Raw genomic sequence first — 23620 nt, 5'->3', positions numbered from 1 at the left:
CATAAAGTGGCACAATAACATCAGTGTTCGTGTTACACACAACCCCAACATTAAAATTCAGAGCGGAGCATTCGCCCACACCCCCCGCCCTCTTGGTGAAGTGAAGAATATAATAATAAAAAAGAAAAATAGAAGATCGACCTCCGCCACGAACACGTATCGTTTATAAATATATAATAAGACAGATGACATTATGATCATTATTACCGGAGGTGGGTGATGCAGAGGAGGAGGATAACAATGATGATTGGGCTGTGTGTGGTGTGGTGTGGTGTGCTGCCCTCCCTCCTGGTCACTTCCTCGGGCTGTGTGTGGTGTGGTGTGCTTCCCTCCCTCCCTCCCTCCCTGGTCGTTCCCTCGGGCTGTGTGTGGTGTGGTGTGCTTCCCTCCCTCCCTCCTGGTCGTTCCCTCGGGCTGTGTGTGGTGTGGTGTGCTTCCCTCCCTCCCTGGTCGTTTCCTCAAATGGGCCACTGGCGTGCGAGAACGGCAGTGTGTCATTATGGTGTTGGGGAAAAATGGAATCACATTACACTGAGACAATGACAGGGTGATTCATGTGATTACAAAATGAAAAACGAGGAGATATATATATATATATACATCGCCCCAGATGTCCTCCATTTACGGAGAAAAATATAGATGAACCTCTGAATTATCTTTTATTATTTTTCCTTGAAACACGAGTCTGTCTTTGTGTCTGTGTGTATTTTACCACACGAGAAAAATAACACAAGTGTGAACACAGACAGAACACACGTCAAGTGAAGAGTTACCAAAAAAAAGAAGAAAAGAATGGGATTCGAACGAGGCTCTCCTCCAATCACAACCCGGGGGGTTGACCTGTGGGTAATGTGTGTATATCATAACCTGAAGTTTATTTTCTTGGGAATCCATTACGATATGAACCACCTTCGGTTCCCATGGTTTTCCTGGTAGACGGTCGTGGATACTACACATTCCCACTCAGAATTTCTTTCAAAGTCACTGGTATAAATTCCATCCTCTCTCTCTCTCTCTCTCTCTCTCTCTCTCTCTCTCTCTCTCTCTCTCTCTCTCTCTCTCTCTCTCTCTCTCTCTTCTTCCTGCTACGGCAAAATTTATTGATCGTGGTTCGGGCGTCACCAGTGGCCGCTACTGTGCCCCAGATGAGGAGTGACTGAGGAGAATGTAAACGAAGGAGAGAATGGGCTAAGGGAACCAAAGACTGGGCTGCGTATTTGACCCTTGATATAATATCTTCTCTTCCCATCATCACTAGTGAACGCATGTGTGCTTTACTGACACTCACACACACACACACACACACACACACACACACACACACACACACACACACACACGACTGAAATAAACAGCCTTTGACCCCAGGTAAACCCCACATACAGCGACCTCGTGTCATCTTAAAGAACTACTAACTGGAAGACAATCAATGATTTGGCGCGGTCAGCGAGTCGTCCGAAAAAAAAGGTATTCCCTCACCTTCCACTCATCACCAGCAACGGGAGGAGGAGGAGGAGGAGGAGGAGGAGGAGGAGGAGGACGACGACGACGACGACGACGAGGAGGAGGAGGAAGAGGAAGAGGAAGAGGAAGAGGAGGAGGAGGAGGAGGAGGACGACGACAACGACGAGGAGAAAGAGGACAGACGCTGAAGGAATCAAGTAATCCATCTGGAAACGCCTGTGTCATCGGCTGCCTGGCCCATCAACATACCCTGCCTGGGGGGACGGGGGGAGAGAGAGAGAGAGAGAGAGAGAGAGAGAGAGAGAGAGAGAGAGAGAGAGAGAGAGAGAGAGAGAGAGAGAGAGAGACCAGGTCAACGCTGAAATAGACATGATTTCGCATCCACCTCCAGCGCCATCACACCGACAACAGGTGTTGCCCACCGTGTTGCCAGACCTAACTCCCTGCTCGCTCACTCACTCACTCCCGTGTCTGTTAGAAAAATATTTATATATATATCTTTGTTCTCTCTTTTTTCTTAATTCCTGAGAACTGCGACGAATGCGTACCGTACCCCCCAACTTGCCAGACGCCTACGAGTTATGTCTCACCTGGAAACAAAAAGGGGGAGTAATGTTTACGACTCAGAGCCCCCCCGGGCAGTAGAACGGTAAATCTAAACTACGAACTCCCGATAATAATTGTTAACGAAGGGTCGATACAGAGCGATGCATGTGAGTGGTGGGGGGTTTGCACACCAACTGATTTGCGGGTCGTGTACCTCCCGACACAGGAATGTGGTGTATCATTACCAAACCACAACTTTAAAAAAAAAAGAAAAACAAAGATATTGACGATATACGATTGAATCGGAACTCGAGATTGTAACTTAACAGATTACCTCAGTAAACTCGACATTACATGACCCAGGCATTTACCAGTATACCACAAGAGAGAGAGGTTTGGGCAATAACATGATATACGGAAGCAGGCTGGAGTATGTGGTTGATATATACATATACACACATACATACAGAAGCTGCTGCACTGCCAGGTTCAGAAGGTCTCCATACATCAGACAGAGTGCTTGCTACCCTCTGCCCACCATCACCACGTGGGGCTTGCTCATACCACAGTAAATCAACCAAGTGTCGTGAGGAGACGCAACCTATACGTCAACCATTCACTCCTGCCGCGTCAGATCTGAGCCTCCTACGTGCAGCGTACCGCTGGTGTATTAAGATCAGTGTGTGCGCGTTCCCCTCCCCACCCTTTGCCACACTTCCCTATAGAATTTCCAAGGCGGTATCTCCCTACATACTGCTGTTGTAGGTGCTGTTCTCCTGCTGGTATGTGTTGTGGTAGAGGTGAGTGGGAGACGTTCCTTTCCTCCTTCCTCCTCATCCTTCCTCCTGCCGTATCGTCACGTCTCACATTACCACCAGTCAGGAACCCAGGAACTCAGTTAACAACCCCATCACAGACCACCTGCTCTACAGCCATGCCTTCCCTCCGAGTTGTTCCCTGTAACAAACAACCCCACTCCTTCCCCTTCCCTCCCTGTCAACCTCACCTCCTCCACGCCCCTTCCTGCCGCTCCTCGTCCCCTCCCTGTCGTCCACACGGCCGAGGGAGGGAAAAGAAAAAAAATACAAGATCGCTTCCGCTTTGACCTCAACGAACGACCCCCCCCCCCCCTCTTCCCCTCCTTTCCCCCCAGGCCTCCGACACTTAAGACTTGACCAACTTTAACATATTCAGAGAGTTCGTCCTCCCTCCTCCTCCTCCTCTTCCTCTCGATCTCCCTCGTCTCCAGCACTGGCCTCCCCAGCTTCCCTCCCTTCCTCTACTCCAACACCTGCTCCTCCCATGTCTCCAAACGGGGAGGTTCAGCATCGCTGCTTCCTCCATCATCCTATCATCTTATGTCTCATATCTCACATCATAAACCTCTCTCTCTCTCACCTCAGGTCACCCTCACCCATACACCCATCACGCCTCCAATGACGTCTCTACCCCTTACCCCTCCCATTTCACCCATTCCTTCCTCTCTGCCACCTCGTACTGAACGTGTTGACCACAGATAACAAGAAGACCCGATGGTCCATATCTAACCTACCCACCCGCTGGAGGAGAGAGATACGTGTCGTGGGTTCCCTAACTCACATGAGACACACAAGGAGGATAGTGAGGTATCTGTGGCCTCATGAGCGACCCTCCCCACACCCGGATGAGTTCTTGTGAGGGTGATCCGCACCTCATCATTGTCGTCTGACCTTCACCCCTTCCCTTGTTACAACGGTCCCCCCGCCCATTCCCTCAGCTGGGGCCAATTTACCACCCCATCCCCTTCCCTCCCTCTTTCTTTCTTCCCCCCAGACTCCAATAGGTGGCTACAGGAGGCGAAGAACTTCCCTTTTCAACGCCCCCCTCCCTCCTGTCGTATCTCGGAGGGAGGTGTGTGTGTGTGTGTGTGTGTGTGTGTGTGTGTGTGTGTGTGTGTGTGTGTTGAGACGAGTTCTCGTCTCATGAACGCGCGTCTGTGGGTGACTTCGTTGCTGTTCTGTGTGACCTACAGGGCCGCGGGAGCCACCATGCCACATCCGGGCCTCCGGTTGGTGGTTCGCAGAGAACCCGGGATGGGGTGAGGGAACGAATGGCGTTGTAGATCTCTTGATGAACGCGGATTCACGGACAAGATCGCCGTTTCCCGCGTCACCGAGGCAGCGCCAGGGAACTGTACACACCATTATCATCCATACACAGCTCTCACACTCTATCCTAATCCTGAACAGCTGGCAAAACAAAAACAAAAACAGATTCCTCCGTCGGACTAAACCCCTTAAAAGGCTCCTGAAGCCGCATTTAACGCCACTCGCTGCCTGCAAAGGGGTTCCTGAACCCCCTTTTACCCATCCACCCTCTGCCCCCCTCCATCTCCTCAGGGGGATCTAATGCGATTTGGTATAGGTGGCGGTGATTCGCCCCGCGTAATTGTGGCGGGAATTAATGCGTAACGACGGAAGGGAGTTGGAATTTACTTGGGATTAGCTTGCGAATTTGGTCCTGATCAAGGCCCCGTTAAGCAGAATGGGAGAGTTTAATACTTTATCACTGCTAATGACGTCCAGTGATGCTCCAGTGTTTATAACTCCTGCTGGGGGGGGACGTTCGTACGAGGGAAGGGAAGGGAGGGAGGAGGAGAGGTGGATGATGACGATAAAAGAAGAGAAACGAGAGTAGAGCAAGACAGTAGTGCCAGAGATAGTAATAAAGTACAGTAGTTGGGACGAAACACTTGCCTTTAACTACTGAACAACACAAGGGCATACACAGGTACGTATTTGCATAAAATAAAGATTACAGAATAATGAAAATGTATTTACCTAATTACTAGAACCACTACGAATAAAATCTAATCTTATATACCTGATATTCCTTTTTTTTAGAAACAAAAATTGGGCTGGTCGGAATATAATGTACACAGTATATATATTACATCGAATTCGCAAGGTCAAAGCCTAACCTAGCCTAGCCAAGCCTAGCCTAGCCTAACCAAGCCAAGCCAAGCCAAGCCAAGCCTAACCAAGCCAAGCCAAGCCAAGCCTAGCCCAGCCAAGCCAAGCGCTATTCCGCGCCTTCACGAAACATTACAGAACATGACCAGATCATTCTGCATTTTAGTCTGAACACTAGGCAAAAGCTAAAGATTTTATTGCTTAAAGACGTCCATTCTACTGCAGTAAAAAAAAAAAAAAAAAAAAAAAAAAAAAAAATATATACGTTCCGTCACAAAGGTCTTTCAATTCCGCTGCTAGATATGAGTAGATGTAATTGAAGATAAAATTAATGAGACATCTGGGTATATACACGATCACGTAGTGTGTGTGGCGGGCTAACCAACCACGTCACAGGATGGTCGTACGACCTCTGGCAACTCCCAAGCTTGACGTGAGCCGTTGCTATATTTGTTTCTTTCCTTACATAACCAGAGCTGAGGAGCTCTTCACCCACTTGATGTCCTTCCCAACAATTGCGACTTGACCTTTTTATTACAAAAAAAAAAAAGCAGGTTTTTCCACTCTCTCGAGAACTTGTAAGATATTTCTTCCCCTTGCTCTTTGTTTTTTTCTTTTGTTTTGTTTTCTTTAATTCTTTTTCATATTTCATTTGAGGCTTATGGTCCCGATCTGGACTTTCTTTTTTTTTCGTCCGTGACGGTTAAATCCAACATAAAATGAAGATGAAAGATCCAGATCATAACTAAATTAACCCATAGAATCAACTAAAAAAAAAAAAAAAATAGACAAACGGACATAGAGACGAGGGGGACAGAATGCCTGCTCATGTTATAAATTGCAACTCTGGTTTTCCACAACACATGTAACACGCCTTTGGCGACAGGGCAATGAAGGTAGAATGACGAACTCATGGTGTTGTGTATATTCTTTTCTTTTTTCGCAAATTACAGTTAATTGGTTGTTTGGGCTTGTGCCCTGTCACCCGCCAAGGTCTTTATGGCTGTGAACGTCATGTTCACATCCACCAAACCGTAAACTATTCTAACCACTTCCTCAGATGTTAACTTGTTAAGGATAATTGCGACACCACAATGCTCTCTCTCTCTCTCTCTCTCTCTCTCTCTCTCTCTCTCTCTCTCTCTCTCTCTCTCTCTCTCTCTCCTGTAACTTTATATGTATATGACCCAGTGTCATATGACGTACTTGGTTTACGAATCATAAAAAAACAATAAATATAAATTTTCATTACGACAAACGGATCACCGGATATGAAAGAAATGAATGTCAACCAAGCAATTGGGATAATATTCTTCTCTTCCACCGTCTTTATTTCCAGAATGGATAATGAATTTCAAGTTGATGTCCAGCCGGTGTGTAAACCAGCCCCGAGGTGCGTTCAAACTGCTTCACTATTTAATCATAAGCGACTGGATATCACCCTTCACTCACAGTGAGACTTGGGGCTTCTATCATACGTCTTTCACCAGAAGGAAAAAAATAAATAGTTGAGACCAAAACTCCTCCTTTTCATCAAGTTTCTCCTCGACGAGAAATATGGAAATCAATGGCTTCTGAAATGTGGTTTCTTTTTTTTTTAAGATCTTTTTACGCTGACGGGACGACACTGGGATCATACGATGTCTTCTCCCCTTCAACACGATGTCCTCTCCCCTCTTCAACACGATGTCCTCTCCACTTCAACACGATGTCCTCTCCCCTTCAACACGATGTCCTCTCCCCTCTTCAACACCATGTCCTCTCCCCTTCAACACGATGTCCTCTCCCCTCTTCAACACCATGTCCTCTCCCCTTCAACACGATGTCCTCTCCTCTTCAACACGATGTCTTCTCTTCAACACATGTCCTCTCCCCTCTTCAACACGATGTCCTCTCCCCTCTTCAACACCATGTCCTCTCCCCTCTTCAACACATGTCCTCTCCCCTCTACAACACCATGTCCTCTCCCTTTTTCAACACCATGTCCTCTCCCCTCTTCAACACCATGTCCTCTCCCCTCTTCAACACCATGTCCTCTCCCCTCTTCAACACCATGTCCTCTCCCCTCTTCAACACCATGTCCTCTCCCCTCTTCAACACCATGTCCTCTCCCCTCTTCAACACATGTCCTCTCCCCTCTTCAACACCATGTCCTCTCCCTTTTTCAACACCATGTCCTCTCCCCTCTACAACACCATGTCCTCTCCCTTTTTCAACACCATGTCCTCTCCCTTTTTCAACACCATGTCCTCTCCCTTTTTCAACACCATGTCCTCTCCCCTCTTCAACGATACGCAGATAACGATCGTCAACATCCGCATCATACGAGGTCAACTCAGCATCATCAATATGATGGTTGCCTCGTCTTCAAACATCTCCTATGGATAGCTGAGGAAGTCTCTCTCTCTCTCTCTCTCTCTCTCTCTCTCTCTCTCGGTCTCTCTCTCTCCCCGAGGACCTACCTACTTCATGCCCTCATCTCTCGCCCAGACCTTTCCTCATGACCCCATCTCTCACCCCAAACCTCTCCCAAAGATCTCTCTCTCTCTCTCTCTCTCTCTCTCTCTCTCTCTCTCTCTTCCCACCCATATCTTTCCTCCATCTCCCGTCAGTCAGATGGTGATGGGGAAGGGTGGAGCCGTCCTACTTGTACTCTCCACTTGCTATCCATGTGGATCAAGAGTCCAGTCCACTGTCTCAACCGTTCTCCAGCAGATAACCTTCGCCATAGACCATCTCTCCTGTCATCTCTCCTTCCCCACGTACTGTCCAGCAGATAACCCCGTCACCAGACCATCGGGTCTCTTGTTATATCTCCTTCCCCACGTACTGTCCAGCAGATAACCCTCGTCACCAGACCATCAGGTCTCTTGTTGTCTCTCCTTCCCCTGTAATCCCCACCTCGCTCTTATCTTGTCCTTATCTCCCACGACTTTCGAGTCTTTACCTCCACTCATTTCTCTCCTCACATAGGATTTTACCCTCCCTCCCTCCTCCTCCACCCACCACCGTGAGCACCTCAGGTCACGTCAGTCAGGTCACAAGTCCAGGTCACGATACACAGGTCCCAGGTACCCACGTCCCTCCAGGTCCAACCTTTACCCGTCTTCTTCAACCTTCCCCTTCGTCAGGCAGGTCTTGGCTCCAGGTGTGTGTACTACCCCCCCTCACCCATCTCTCGTCCTAACCTACTGAAGGTGTCGTCGCTACACACCATTATCGCCGGCGTATGTACCGCTAATAGCGCTTGAGGCGCCTTAACAGCTTATCACGTCGGCGCTAACTTCCTGATGACTCCGCTAACAACGATGCTTCGCCAAACATCAAGTGATTATGGTGTCAGGCGAGGCGAGGCTCGGGGGGGCGGGGAGGCAGGGGCCCGCCCCGCCCCGCGGAGGGTACAACCTTCTTGTGTTCGTCGCGTTAATGTATCGTCAGAACGTAGTCGTTCGCTGGGAAATGACGGCGTCTTTTAAGAGACCGAGGCTTTGGTAGGGAGGCGGTCTCTGACGCCGGTGTGGGCCTGATGTATGACATGATGACCAGCTGGCTATATACTTCCTTTATCAATCAACTTTGAAAAGCTATTTTGAGATTTGACAGCACACAGTTTGTCCATTTAACTATTCTCCTAACATGGGACTCTGTCAACATACACACACACACACACACACACATTTGAAGCATATGTCCTGCTTCGTGTGTGTGTGTGTGTGTGTGTGTGTGTGATGACCTCACTGTAATTACCTATTTTTTTTATCCTCTAGTATTAAAAAAATAGTACTACCCACATATTTCTGGGTCATTTAAACGGCGATTAATAACGGTGAAAACGGGGAACTGGGATATCCTCCTCTCCTCCTGTACCATCCCTTCTTAAAAAGGAGGAACAGGAGAAGGAGCCAAAGATTCAGTTCCTGACGCTACCTCCCTAAGGAGGGATAGTCGATCAGGGGCAGAGGAAGACATACAGCATACCTTTTCCCACATCACTTTAACTAAACTTTCATATACTCTCCCCCTTCCTAGCATGATTAGGTACACGTGTGGGTAAATGTGTAGGTACGAGACACATGCTACTACATACAAGAACAGAGTTAACACAGTGATCTTACCGTGCCCAGAAAAGACCATCATTACGAAAAAACGAAGTCAATATAAGTCTACCACTCTACCAAGAACCAAACCTGTCTCCCGGAACACAAGATTAAACCCCTCCACTCCACATTTTCTATGAGACACAGATCGGCTTAAGGGTAAACTTCAGTACGTACCTCTGGTGAACAGGATCCTTGACACTGTCGTCAAGCCAAGACACAAGGCTTCCTCGCCATCACCTTTATCTCGTCTTCGTGGTTGTGGGGGAGAAGAGGACACCCAGACTCGAAACTCGATACCTTGGGAACTATTGGATCCTCTATTATTACTGGAAGCCAACGTCACCCCCTCGTACCAGGTCAGGTTCCACCTGGTGGAGAGAGAGAGGAAAACATTCTCGGTTAGCATGGGGTTGACGCGAGTGGAAAGGATTTGATGGTCATAAAATCATCTTACGTCTTTATACAAGAAAATATCTAATGATTTGGATCATTCCATCTTTTTGTAAATATTTTGTTTAAGGAAGCTGTTAAAGAATGAAATTAGGTAAAATAGTAAGGAAAATAAGAGGGGTAAAGAATGGGCAAGAATATATATATATATATATATATATATATATATATATATATATATATATATATATATATATAACAGACAGAAGCTTCAAGTTATGAGATATTAGCTAATTCTTTCTATAAAAGCAAAGAAAATCATCACATCTTGCATTGTTACTGCGAGGCCAAGACATTACAGGCACTCGATAAACCTCAGTGTACAAAGTCATGTGTGCGTGATAATACATGAATAATGGACCAAGTTACACAGATGGGTAGATGTGGTCAGTACGTACATGCAAATACAAATATAGGATGGAGCAAAACCCGTATACATAAGAGTATACATAGTGTATTATACGACCTAAGTTACAGAGGTAGGTTGAAGGCCCTATATATTCAGGCCCTATATATACATTCAGTACACAGAAAAAATTAGCAATGATATAACGCGTCACACACCTATATACGTACTCACACACTGTAGAGTCTTTTTTCTATAAATAAGAAGGTTACGAAAGGAATGAACGATAAATGTAGTTAATGGTGACGAAAGAGTGATAAACGATTGACTCACATGAGGCTAGGATGTTGAGCTCAAGAGAAGGATAAAAACAACTGGATAAATGGGAATCAATGTGAAGTAGCTTACTCATAACCAATTTATCGATGACATCAGCAGCAGTGATGCTATACAACAAAATACTTAGACAAAGACGAAAATGAGAAACAACATATTAGAGATAAGTTAGCTAGTGTTCAGGACACTAACACTGCTACGGCAAATTCAAAATGGATAACAAAAAAAATCCTAGTAAATGTTTTCGGCAGTTTTAGAACAAGACACCAGGTGTCTGGGATGGTTCACAAGACCAAGACGTGTTCTGGGGTCAAAGGACGAGACCAAGACACACACTGGAGACACCACTAATAACTTGGCAGCAATTTCTGACTCGCACATACCCTAGTCTTCCCGAGTCTGGCCGCTCGAGCCACTTCCCCTCACGTACTTCCCACATCTTCCAGGTTTCCTGATGTCTTTGAGAGAGACAGAGAGTAGGAAGAAAAAGTTGTTGGTGACCAGAAGGTGGTGACCAGAAGGAAGTGAAGACGCCAGACAGAGGAATAAAAAAACATAAATACATGAGACTGTGGAAGAGATGTATGTGTCCGAGCTACTCATAGCCTCACAGCAGAGGGAGGGAAGGCGAGAGTGATGGGGGAACACACAGCGAAATGGGAAACCATCAGAATTTAACGGGAAGGGGAATGACGAGAGATGAAAGTCTGAATACGAGAGGCAATGGAGATGGTTAAGGAAACGTGGAAGGAAAGATGGTGGTGCTTTTGAGAGACGAATTAAAGAGAGGGAAGGTTTGAATAATGGCAGGGAGTCGGGGAGGGTGAGGATCCAAAGAGAAATCGAAAAAAAGTTTCCTTTAAGCCTGCCACCGTCACGCTAACCTGTTCATATCTCACGCTTAATTAGTCCTGGGAGGGTCGCCCACACACCCGAGCTCCCAAGGGAGATAATGGCATTCTCTTAATTACGCCATCCTTGCTTCTTGGGCTGGAAATTTACGCTCAGTTGGCGGGAGACTTCTGCTCAGGTGAGGCGGCCGCGGCTACTTTTGTGGCGCTTGGCCTCCTGCTCTCGGGAAGGCAATGTTTTCCTCCTCTGGGTAAGAAAATTTGCTTAGACGTGGCTGTAATTATCGATTTTTTTTTTTTAAGACGGAAATTTATGTCCTTCAGTGTCCGCCAAGGTTAAAGTAAAACTTTCAAACGTTAATGACAATAAATCTGGCGATCTTGAGTGAATTTGATTCTAAATGACGGCATATCTGCTTACAGGACACAAAGGCTTCTTACAAATCGCAAATTAGGTCCGATATATCTTACTGTATGAAGAAAAACGTCTCACGGAGAGTAGTTAATTCTATGAAAACATTAGTTTTAATACGGACATTGTTGAACTGGTACAGCAGCAGCGACAGGACAGATTCAATTGAAACGAGATCATTGACAAGACTGGATTTCATTTAGTCAACTGACAAACTAACCGTGTTTGTACACAGCCTTACTAAAGATATCACACACACACACACACACACACACTAAAGGTATCACACACACACACACACACTAAAGGTATCACACACACACACATATATATATCTTTTTTTTCTTTTAAACTATTCGCCATCTCCCGCGTTAGCGAGGTAGCGTTAGGAACAGAGGACTGGGCCTTTTTTGGAATATCCTCACCTGGCCCCCTCTGTTCCTTCTTTTGGAAAATTAAAAAAAAAAAAAAAAATGAGAGGGGAGGATTTCCAGCCCCCCACTCCCTCCCCTTTTAGTCGCCTTCTACGACACGCAGGGAATACGTGGGAAGTATTCTTAATCCCCTATCCCCAGGGATAATATATATATTATATATATATATATATATATATATATATATATATATATATATATATATATATATATATATATATATATATATATATATATATATCTTTTTCTTTTATACTATTCGCCATTTCCCGCGTCAGCGAGATAGCGTTAAGAACAAAGGACTGGGCCTTTGAGGGAATATCCTCACCTGGCCCTCTTCTCTGTTCCTTCTTTTGGAAAATTAAAAAAAAGAGAGGGGAGGATTTCCAGCCACCCGCTCCCTCCCCTTTTAGTCGCCTTCTACAACACGCATGGAATACGTGGGAAGTATTCTTTCTCCCCTATCCCCAGGGATAGTATATATATATATATATATATATATATATATATATATATATATATATATATATATATATATATATATATATATATATATGCATGTACTGGATCACGCACACCACTGTGACCTCTTGCAACTCAAACACACACACACACACTGAAGAGATGGAGTAAATATTTCGAAGGATTGTTGAATGTGTGTGATGATAGGTATGCAGAAGTGGGGTGTTTGGGACGTGGGGACGTCAAAGTACGTGAAGCAAGAGAGACATGGCAGGTGGTTAGATCAAAGGGAACAGATGATGAATACCTTGCCTATGTTGAAATGGAAAAAGCAGCTGGAATGGATGGGATTGCAGTTGAAATTCTTGAGAAAATGGATGATAATATTGTTGACTCGTATGCCAGGATTTTCAGTGTATGTATGGCTCAAGGTGGGGTGCCTGAGGATTAGCTAAAAGCCCATATAGTGTCATTATAAAAAAAAGCAAGCGGGGGGGGGGGGGGGGGGAGAGAGAGAGAGAGAGAGAGAGAGAGAGAGAGAGAGAGAGAGAGAGAGAGAGAGAGAGAGAGAGAGAGAGAGAGAGAGAGAGAGGTGATCAAGGGGATGGTGGCCTATGCTTGAGATAGGCCCCCCAGCTATTTAAGGGCTTGTAATCCCTATCTCACAGGAATATTCTAAGAGAAAATTACTATATACTTAATCACATTAAGGCCAAATAGCTAGAATTTCATCAAACAGCTTATAAAACAGCTGGCTGCTACATCACAAATTCACTTACTATACTCATCAAATTCAGAGGAAAGTTTTTGTGTCAAAATTGCAGCCAGGAAGGAAAATATTATCAAGCCCAGGTAGTGGCATACACAGAACATCAGACTGGTGAGTAACTATTAGGCTTCAGAAGAGGTGGAGGATGTGTGGACCAAGTGTTATCTTTGACGAATTTGTGTGAGAAATAGATGGCATTTTTGGGTCTGGACAAAGTGCACGACTGAGTTTGACAGAGATTCCTTGTGGAAGGTGCTACGAATATATGGTGTGGGAGGGAACGTAGTAGAAGCATCAAGGAGTTTTTATTGGGTTAAGGCATGTGCCCAAGAAGGAAGGAAAGAGAGAATGGTTCCAGGTGGAGGAGGGTTTGTGATATCACCATGAGTCTTTTACACTGTTTATAGCTGGGGTTGTAAAGATGGGTGGGTCTTCAGTATATTGAGCGTTGGATGGGGGTAGGGAGGCGAATCTACAGTTGTTTGCACAATATGGCTCAAATGAGAAACTGTAGAAGCTGATGTCAAAGTTTAGGAGAGTGTGAGAAAGGAGGAAGTTGAGGGTTAATGCAAATATAAGTAAGTTGGTGAGATGTATCAGGATGAGGCAAGTTTGGTTTCAGTGTTAATGTGGATGGGGCAAACTTAGAAAAGTGGAGTGGTTCAAGTACATGGATGTGGACATGGCAGTTGATGGAACTGTGGGAGCTTAAGTGAATTATAGGGTGGGTGAGGGAGCAAAGATCCTGAGTACATTTATGTGATAGGAAAGGTCTCTGTCTGTAAGGGCAAAGATGGGATGTTTGAAGGAATAGTAGTCCCAAAGGTGTTTACTGGGTGTGTCTTGGACATAAGCACAAAGAAATGGAAGAGGGATTGATGTGTTGGAAATGTCTGAGGACAATATAAGGTATGAAGGAGGATAACTGTGTACAGAACGACAGTTTAGGAGAAAGATGTAATACTATGCAGCGTATGGTTGAGAGAGCTGAACAGGGTGTGCTGAATTGGTTTGGACATATGGAAATGATGTGCAAAGAGAGGATGACTAAGGAGATATGTCTGTCAGAAGGGAAGGGAATATTGGGCAAGAGGTGAACAAGAGGGAAATAGAAGATGGAGTGAAAGGCTTCGAGTCCTGAACTTTAAGGATAATGAGAGATGTTCATGGGTAGAAAAAATTTTAAAATATGGTATAAGGGGGTAATGTGCTGTCTTACAAGTGGCTGAACCAGGGTACATGAAGTGGTCAAGGTAATCAGTGATATGGTATATGCCATGGGCTCTGGTTTCGATGCATTATAGATGATGTTCAGTTTAAGAGTGAATGTGAGCTAATAAGGGTGCTCTTCTGTTCCTAGCTTACCTCACTAATAGGAAAGTGAACAAATATGAAAAAATTACCATTACTATTATCATTATTATCATCATTATTATTATCACCATTATGTTATCATCATATCATTATTATTATTATAATTATCATTATTAGCAGTAGTATTAGTAATACTAGTATTGTCCTTCTTTTGAGCTAATATGCTGTTTCTTGTAGTTGTGAAGTAGCATCATGAACAAGCAAATGTGGGATGATAATATTAATGAAAACAATATGGGCATGACTTGGAAAAGTTTCAATAAGACTTCTAAAGTAGTACAGGAAACATTAGTGTCAATGCATAGTCACAAGTCAGCTTTTAAAACAAGGCTGAAATGGTGGGAAAATGAAATATAGACATTCCTGTTGTCAAAGAAAGAAGCAAATGAGAAAATCAAAAGAAACCATTAACTAACATGATAATGTAAATCATACAAATATGAGAAATAAATCTAATGAGAGCTGACTAAAAGACAAATTCATTTAGAAAAGGCTAACGGGTGATCTAATAAAGAGCTACAAAATTATCAAAGGCTTTGATAATCTCTATTCATCAAGCTACGTAAGCCTAAATTCATCTGATTTCACTTGTAGCAATGGACGGAGGCTCAAGAGCAAATGTTTAATCTTGAATGAGGTGAAGTACTTTCCAACAGTATTAATGGAACAATTCACTCATAAGACTAGTTGAGAGGAGTACTATATACATGTTTAAGATTCAGACTTAACAAATATTTCACATCAAATCCACAACTGACATTATATGTACCTTTAGTTCTTGAAAAGTTTACAGGCTTTTTTCTCTCTGATACAGGTGTCTCTACTTTTACCTGTCTAAACTATGAATTTCTGATCTTTCAATCCTGATGATATCATTTTTATCAAATGATCATCAGAAACTTTATATTTATTTCAAGCAGGAAAATTGTTAACTAAAAAACAAACTGAGGGTCTCACATTTTTATTTTCTGCAAAAATTGAACAAGTTTGCTGTTTAAACTTTCGCACAGAGCACTGTCATCACAACAGCACTTTCATAGTGTTCAAAGTCCATTTATTCTAGAGGGCAGCTGTGATACATGAGCATATAACAGATGAACACTACATGCTATTCATTCTAATATCTGACTTGGGCCAGTAGATCGTTGAAGTACCAATTGTTCCTTGAATTATTCCTACAAGTCAAAGTCTAAATACAGTTTTTGTATCTTTTGTATATCAATTTCTCTGAAAACATGCAGTCTTGCTAATTTTTATACAATATGAGATTAACAATGCAAAAGAAATCATACCTGTGCAATGTTGATCCTGAAATCTTTAGCAAGCTGGGACTACAGTAATAGGTTTCCGTCAGCTGCTTTTAAGTGTTAAAGAAAAAAATAAGAATCTCTCAGACACTACTTGGCAGCAGTTAGGAGTTGCAACAATCCTTTGCCAAGACATAAACATGACTAGTGGGGACAGTGGGACTGGATACTAAAAATACTTACAGTATTGATGACCGAGAAGGAAGACTTTTACAGTCACTAAAGACATGAATAAAGACAGAGGGACACTGTTGTAAGTGCAAAATGTTCAAAGAATTTCACAAAAATACACCTACATAATGCATTTTTGCAACAAAAACATTTTTGATAGAAGAGTACTGAATTTAAATCGATGTAAAAAAGACAGAGGGACACTGTTGTAAGTGCAAAATATTCAAAGAATTTCACAAAATACACCTACATATTGCATTTCTGCAACAAAAACATTTTTGATAAAAGATTACTGAATTTAAATTAATGTAAAACAGTAACTATCATTCATGTCATTTTCTGGAGTCTAAAAATTCCATCAGTAAACATTGATTTAAGGTCTATAATTCATTTGTACATTCTTTGCTTCTTAAATACATAAGAATATATTATCTAAATATAAAGCTTAGTTTCAGTTTTTCTTTTTTGAAAATTTTATAATTCTGAGCAAATGGCTTCATTCATAGTCACGAAGTGTATGCACTGTATGTAATCAAAACGTACAAGAATGCCACATCATCAGGAGGAACTGAAATGCCATTCTCTAAAGTTTCATTTTTCAACCAAATCAATATCATCTCTGCATAACTGACCTAACAACTAAATCAATAATCACATCTGCATAATTGACAATCTTTCGACAGTGTTCCCCATATACACAAGGGGATACCAACTTTCTACTAAATGTTTACGATTAAAATCTATCACTTGCAGTAAAATATTAAATCATATTTAATCACAACTATATTATTCTTCAATCTGGTCATTGTAATAAAATTACTGTATTTTTCATGGCAGTATACATAGTGGACAAGAATTACCTGGATGTCATTACCCATATTTCATCATTTTATCATAATATGTAGTTGTCGCTTGGCATTTTTCTCCTTTCATAGCTACAAAGATTCTCAGGAAGCACTCTGTTCCAGTCTGGCAAAAGCAGGGGGAAAATCCAAGCAAGCCTTCAGTCACTACTAATATACTTTATGGTCAACAGCACCAATCATATTCTTTCTTAACACCAAAGAGCAATTTCAAAGTTCACATCTCAACATCCGAATCAGAAGAAGGGTCCATGATACGATATATCAGCGCATGTCTTGAATATTACAGAAGATTCAATGAAGACTTTATCCTGTAATAGAAACTATGTATGAATATGGCCCAAATTCTTATGTGAAATTCATTAACTTATCTTAATGGAAGAATGTGAATGAATGTATGCACCTTCTATATCAAGAGCAACATAAATATAACATGAACATTTAACCAAACCATTAGTTCAACAAACAACAGAGTTCTTTATGTAACAGCTATCAAGAATTGGTCTCTCACAAAAAAACTCGGCAGTGAGTAAACATTATTCAAAATTTGAGCTACACAGCTGGCAAAAAAGTCATGTTGAATGAGAATGAAAAACCTAATGCTTATGAAGTTCAGGCAATTTTCTAAAATACCATAAACTGAACTACCCACTCATTGCAAGCATTAGAGTTCTTAACTACCATTTCCTTCCTGCAACAATCTTATTACATGATCTTCACATATCAATATTGTTTTGAAGTCATATTTCTGAATTTTCTAGAGCCTTAAAAAAATGCTTTCTTTTCCAAATTCTTCCTATTTCACCTTTCCGGCCTTTACATATAATTTTCTTTCTTCAGTTATAGAACCCCAGGCAGCCTTTCATGGGGCTCCTGCAACTCTATGGCTGCACTCCAATCAAAAGAAGGAAAATGACAGACTCCTACTGAGATTGTCTGTACACCTTTTTGTCTACTGATGACAATACAACCTTGCCAAAGGTGGCTTTTCACCTGCAGCATAACAACTTGACATGAAGGTGAATTCCAATTTTCTCTCTCTCTTTTCTCTGTGCACTACCCTTGCCATCACGATGAAATCGTGCCATGGGTACTTGTAGGTAAGTACTTTCTACATAGATAAACAGATAAATCATTTTTTTTTTTTTTTTTTTTTTGCTTTGTCGCTGTCTCCCGCGTTTGCGAGGTAGCGCAAGGAAACAGACGAAAGAAATGGCCCAACCCACCCCCATACACATGTATATACATACGTCCACACACGCAAATATACATACCTACACAACTTTCCATGGTTTACCCCAGATGAATAAATGAATATATGTATATATATTCATTGACAGCACGTCAACCCCACTATTCCACATCATTCCAATTCACTCTATTCCTTGCACAACTTTCACCCTCCTCTATATTCAAGCCCCAATCGCTCAAAATCTTTTTTGCTCCATCCTTTCACCTCCAGTTTGGTCTCCCACTTCTCCTTGTTCCCTCCACCTCTGACACATATATCCTCTTTGTCAATCTCTCCTCACTCATTCTCTCCATGTGACCAAACCATTTCAAAACACCCTATTCTGCTTTCTCAACCACAACTCTTTTTATTACCTCACATCTCTCTTACTCTTTCGTTACTTACTCAATCAAACCACCTCACACCACATATTGTCCTCGAACACTTCATTTCCAACACATCCGCACAACCCTATCTATAGCCCATGCCTCGCAACCATATAACATTGTTGGAACCACTATTCCTTCAAACATACCCATTTTTGCTCTCTGAGATAACGTTCTCGCCTTCCACAGATTCTTCAACGCTCCCAGAACCTTCACCTTCTCCCCCACCAAGTGACTCACTTCTGTTTCCATGGTTTCTTCTGCTGTCAAATCCACTCCCAGATGTCTAAACACTTCACTTCCTCCAGTTTTTCTCCATTCAAACTTAACTCCCAATTAACTTGTCCCTCAACCCTTCTGAACCTTATAACCTTGCTCTTATTCACATTTACTCTCAGCTTTCTTCTTTCACACACTTTACCAAACTCAGTCACCAACTTCTGCAGTTTCTCATCCGAATCAGCCACCAGCGCTATATCATCAGTGAACAACAACTGACTCACTTCCTAAGCCCTCTCATCCACAACAGACTGCGTACTTGCTCCTCTCCAAAACTCTTGCATTCACCTCCCTAACAACCCCATCCATAAACATATTAGACAACCATGGAGGCATCAAGCATCCCTGCCGTAAAGCAACATTCACTGGGAACCAATCACTTTCCTCTCTTCCTACTCGTACATATCTTGTCAAAGAACTTCTCACCCCAAAGGGATCTACATTTCCCTGCTACTGGAAGTAGTGAAGATTAGGCTGCAGGAGCCATAAGAAAGTATATATGTATATACTATACTTATACTTTGTCACTCTCTCCCACGCTAGCGAGGTTGAGCAAGGAAACAGACGAAAGAATGGCCCAACCCACACACATAAACATGTACATACATACACGTCCACACACACACACATATACATACCTATACATTTCAACGTATATAAATATATATATATATATATATATATATATATATATATATATATATATATATAGTGCGGTTTCAGAAGTGGTAGAGGATGTGTGGATCAGGTGTTTGCTTTGAAGAATGTATGTGAGAAATACTTAGAAAAGCAAATGGATTTGTATGTAGCATTTATGGATCTGGAGAAGGCATATGATAGAGTTGATAGAGATGCTCTGTGGAAGGTATTAAGAATATATGGTGTTGGAGGTAAGTTGTTAGAAGCAGTGAAAAGTTTTTATCGAGGATGTAAGGCATGTGTACGTGTAGGAAGAGAGGAAAGTGATTGGTTCTCAGTGAATGTAGGTTTGCGGCAGGGGTGTGTGATGTCTCCATGGTTGTTTAATTTGTTTATGGATGGGGTTGTAAGGGAGGTAAATGCAAGAGTCCTGGAAAGAGGGGCAAGTATGAAGTCTGTTGGGGATGAGAGAGCTTGGGAAGTGAGTCAGTTGTTGTTCGCTGATGATACAGCGCTGGTGGCTGATTCATGTGAGAAACTGCAGAAGCTGGTGACTGAGTTTGGTAAAGTGTGTGGAAGAAGAAAGTTGAGAGTAAATGTGAATAAGAGCAAGGTTATTAGGTACAGTAGGGGTGAGGGTCAAGTCAATTGGGAGGTGAGTTTGAATGGAGAAAAACTGGAGGAAGTGAAGTGTTTTAGATATCTGGGAGTGGATCTGTCAGCGGATGGAACCATGGAAGCGGAAGTGGATCATAGGGTGGGGGAGGGGGCGAAAATTTTGGGAGCCTTGAAAAATGTGTGGAAGTCGAGAACATTATCTCGGAAAGCAAAAATGGGTATGTTTGAGGGAATAGTGGTTCCAACAATGTTGTATGGTTGCGAGGCGTGGGCTATGGATAGAGATGTGCGCAGGAGGATGGATGTGCTGGAAATGAGATGTTTGAGGACAATGTGTGGTGTGAGGTGGTTTGATCGAGTAAGTAACGTAAGGGTAAGAGAGATGTGTGGAAATAAAAAGAGCGTGGTTGAGAGAGCAGAAGAGGGTGTTTTGAAATGGTTTGGGCACATGGAGAGAATGAGTGAGGAGAGATTGACCAAGAGGATATATGTGTCGGAGGTGGAGGGAACGAGGAGAAGAGGGAGACCAAATTGGAGGTGGAAAGATGGAGTGAAAAAGATTTTGTGTGATCGGGGCCTGAACATGCAGGAGGGTGAAAGTAGGGCAAGGAATAGAGTGAATTGGAGTCATGTGGTATACAGGGGTTGACGTGCTGTCAGTGGATTGAATCAAGGCATGTGAAGCGTCTGGGGTAAACCATGGAAAGCTGTGTAGGTATGTATATTTGCGTGTGTGGACGTGTGTATGTACATGTGTATGGGGGGGGGGGGGTTGGGCCATTTCTTTCGTCTGTTTCCTTGCGCTACCTCGCAAACGCGGGAGACAGCGACAAAGTATAAAAAAAAAAAAAAAAAAAAAAAAAATATATATATATACAGACATATATACACATGTACATAATTCATACTTGCTGCCTTTATTCATTCCCATCGCCACCCCGCCTCACATGAAATGACACCCTCCTCCCCTGGTGTCATCTAGGACCTTTCTGAAGGTTCCTACTGCCCAAGCTGTTTTACTTCCAGTAGCAGGGAAATGTAGACACCTTTGGGTTGAGAAGTTCTTTGACAAGAATTTACTCACAGTTATTCATCCCTCCTTAACATAACTTAATCCACGATCAAGGACATGCAGCACTTCCAGCCACTCTCACCTTCATGTCTGTAACCCTACTTTATTCTATGTCTGTCATGGTCAAAACTTTCATGAGTTTCAATCTCTTAGACAAGTCCTATATGAACTCACTTACTCTACTCACTGCTACACTGCCTCTCATCCATATAAGCTCAAGCTTTAAACAAGCAAATGTATTTCTCCATCTTAATTTATGATCCTTATCATTTTCATCCATCTCTGCATGTTTTCTCTAGCTATGATGCAATTTGCAACTGTGTAAGTGCAGAATATAAGCACATCTAATCACCTAAAAAATCAGCAGCCATATTTCTTTTAATGTGCAAGGCAAACTCTGCTTGTGTGTCAGCTAGTGCTAGACGTATTAGTGTGTTTTGCTATCATGTGCACCTTCCTTCTCGATATGGAAATTAAAGGTAATTCTCTTTAACACCAAAATTCATGTTAAATGGCAGAATAAGCACAGCTGACTTTAGTTATATTGCAGCTCAGTACTGACAGAGAAAGCATACAGTCTACTGCATTCATAATTTGAAAAATGTGTGTTAAGGCTGTTAATCATTGTGGTATGCTGAGAGTGGGTCAGTACACCCCATCACCTATGATCCAGGCAGGCTTATTTCTGGATTCCACTGGTCCCGGAAGTTTTTGGGGATCCCAAAACTGCAAAAAATAATAATGTAAATGAAAATACACAGAAAAAATCCATGAAAAATCCACGAGCAGAAGCAGTTTTTGTTGGATGTGCAAAGCAATGTTCTTTGATTTAATGCATAATACAATATCTGTGAGTATGTTTCTATGTAAGAACAAAGCACTATCCTTTTCTTTAGCAGAGAGAGATCTAAGGAACACGCTAGTAATCACATTTTGTATGCACATGGAACAAAATTTAATTTCACATGCCTTCTTGAAAGTAAAGTATATGAATTTTGGTGTTCAATTAACATTACATTAATGTGAAAAATGGCTCCTGAGTGCAAGATAAACTTAATCTACCCAATACCTGCAACTAAGTCACTGAGCTTAGTGTATTCTAATCATTTCCACCTTCAGTTCTCTCAGTCTGTGGTACTGCTGCTCGGTCCAGTTTGAAACAACATATTTAACAAATGTCAGATTTCTAAGTTTTTATGGTTTAGTCAATCAAAAAGTGCTTTTGTTAATTTACTAGGTCTTTTTCTACCACAAAACACTAATTTGATATCAAACACATGGATGATCCAAGGCAGTACATTCCTGAATTACCCAGGATTGAAGCAAGTAGTGTAAAACCTATATCTAGTCTGACCCTTTACATTAAGGAGGATGTCATCTCTCAAACAAGAGAACCTATGGAAACATAAGGTATCTCATACAAACCAGTGCCCTTCATTACAGCACAAACATCAATACGGAAAATGACATGACATGAAAAGAGTATAGAGAAAGAAAAATCAACAGTATACAAGGAAATCGATGATGGACTTGCAAAGGGGTAACCGATAAAAGGAAAAGTGTTAACTTTAAGCACCAAATGGGGGAAAGTCTGAGAGTATGTATGGAGAGAAATGGTAAGGAGACCAATACATTTCCAAACAACAAATGAACTATGACAATTTAGGTTCGCTTTTACTGGATGTAGTGCTGCCCTAAAGCTGTAGAAGTCCAACTCATCAGATCCTGGGGTTATATAATTCAAAATACATTTATCATTCTTATGCAGCCCTAAGACCCTTTTCCCAATGAAATCCTGCAACCATAACCTCAGGATCCCACATCAAGGGGCTCCTACAGCTTCAAGGTTACATTACAATCAGCAAGGTAACACCAGGAAACAGACAAAAAAAGACCACATCCGCTCGCACTAAAGTCAGCTCTCTATCCACATCCAGGCCCCACAGACCTTTCCATGATTTACTCCAGATGTTTCATGTGCCCTGGTTCAGTCCACCGACAGCATGTCATCCCCAGTATACTACATCATTCTAATTCACTCTATTCCATGCTCGCCTCTCACACTCCTGCATGTTCAGGCCCCAATCGCTCAAAATCTTTTTCACTCCATCATTCCACCTCCAATTTGGTCTCTTGCTTCTCCTTGTTCCCTCTACCTCCTTCTCTTAAATCTGATGCAAGTTTTGTCTTTCAATTTGTTTTTACCACCACAATACATTTCACTACTTTTAAACATATGTGAGATGTCTCAAAGGATTCCCTAAAAACCATACAGTTACCATAATTACTCTTGCATCCCTCCTTTGTTGTCATTCATACCACTGAATGGGGAATGGGATGTATAGTTTGACTGACAACTCTCCAAGCAATCTCTACCTTGTAAAGGATTTTTGGGCTGCTGTATGCTATAATCCCTGTCTTAGCTTTCAGTATTCATTGTTACTCTTTATGAAGTGATGTTTGTATTTACGCCTTTGAGGTTCCCCATGCTTTCATATCGTAATAGCCAAAGGGAAATAATTCCCTATCACTGACTGATGTAGCTAGTACGGATAACTT

The 23620-nt window shown here is 42.4% G+C and overlaps 1 protein-coding gene and 1 long non-coding RNA gene across 7 annotated transcripts in view; both read right to left on the bottom strand.

Annotated features, from left to right (window-relative positions):
* The window catches only part of LOC139766295 (uncharacterized), a 162721-nt gene extending 153297 nt beyond the window's left edge, over positions 1–9424 (bottom strand). Inside the window, exon 1 of the long non-coding RNA XR_011716834.1 lies at positions 9236–9424. This is a non-coding gene — a long non-coding RNA (uncharacterized lncRNA). The remainder of the gene's footprint in view (positions 1–9235) is intronic.
* A 6016-nt stretch (positions 9425–15440) lies between these two features.
* The window catches only part of LOC139766291 (trimeric intracellular cation channel type 1B.1), a 37297-nt gene continuing 29117 nt past the window's right edge, over positions 15441–23620 (bottom strand). For 4 of the 6 annotated variants that reach the window (XR_011716829.1, XR_011716830.1, XM_071694744.1 and 1 more), the window contains one exon: positions 15441–17147. Coding sequence is in view for 2 of the 6 variants with exons in the window: in XM_071694744.1 (XP_071550845.1) it covers positions 17143–17147 (5 nt within the window). In the remaining 4 variants the exon portion in view is untranslated. Of the gene's footprint in view, positions 17148–21723; positions 21788–23620 lie in introns of all 6 variants that reach the window. The other 2 variants (XR_011716831.1, XM_071694742.1) reach the window with 1 other exon arrangement.

The sequence above is a fragment of the Panulirus ornatus genome, chromosome 57 (assembly GCF_036320965.1).
Source record: "Panulirus ornatus isolate Po-2019 chromosome 57, ASM3632096v1, whole genome shotgun sequence".
Classification (NCBI taxonomy): Eukaryota; Metazoa; Arthropoda; class Malacostraca; order Decapoda; family Palinuridae; genus Panulirus; species Panulirus ornatus.
This window is presented reverse-complemented; position numbering and strand designations above follow the sequence as displayed.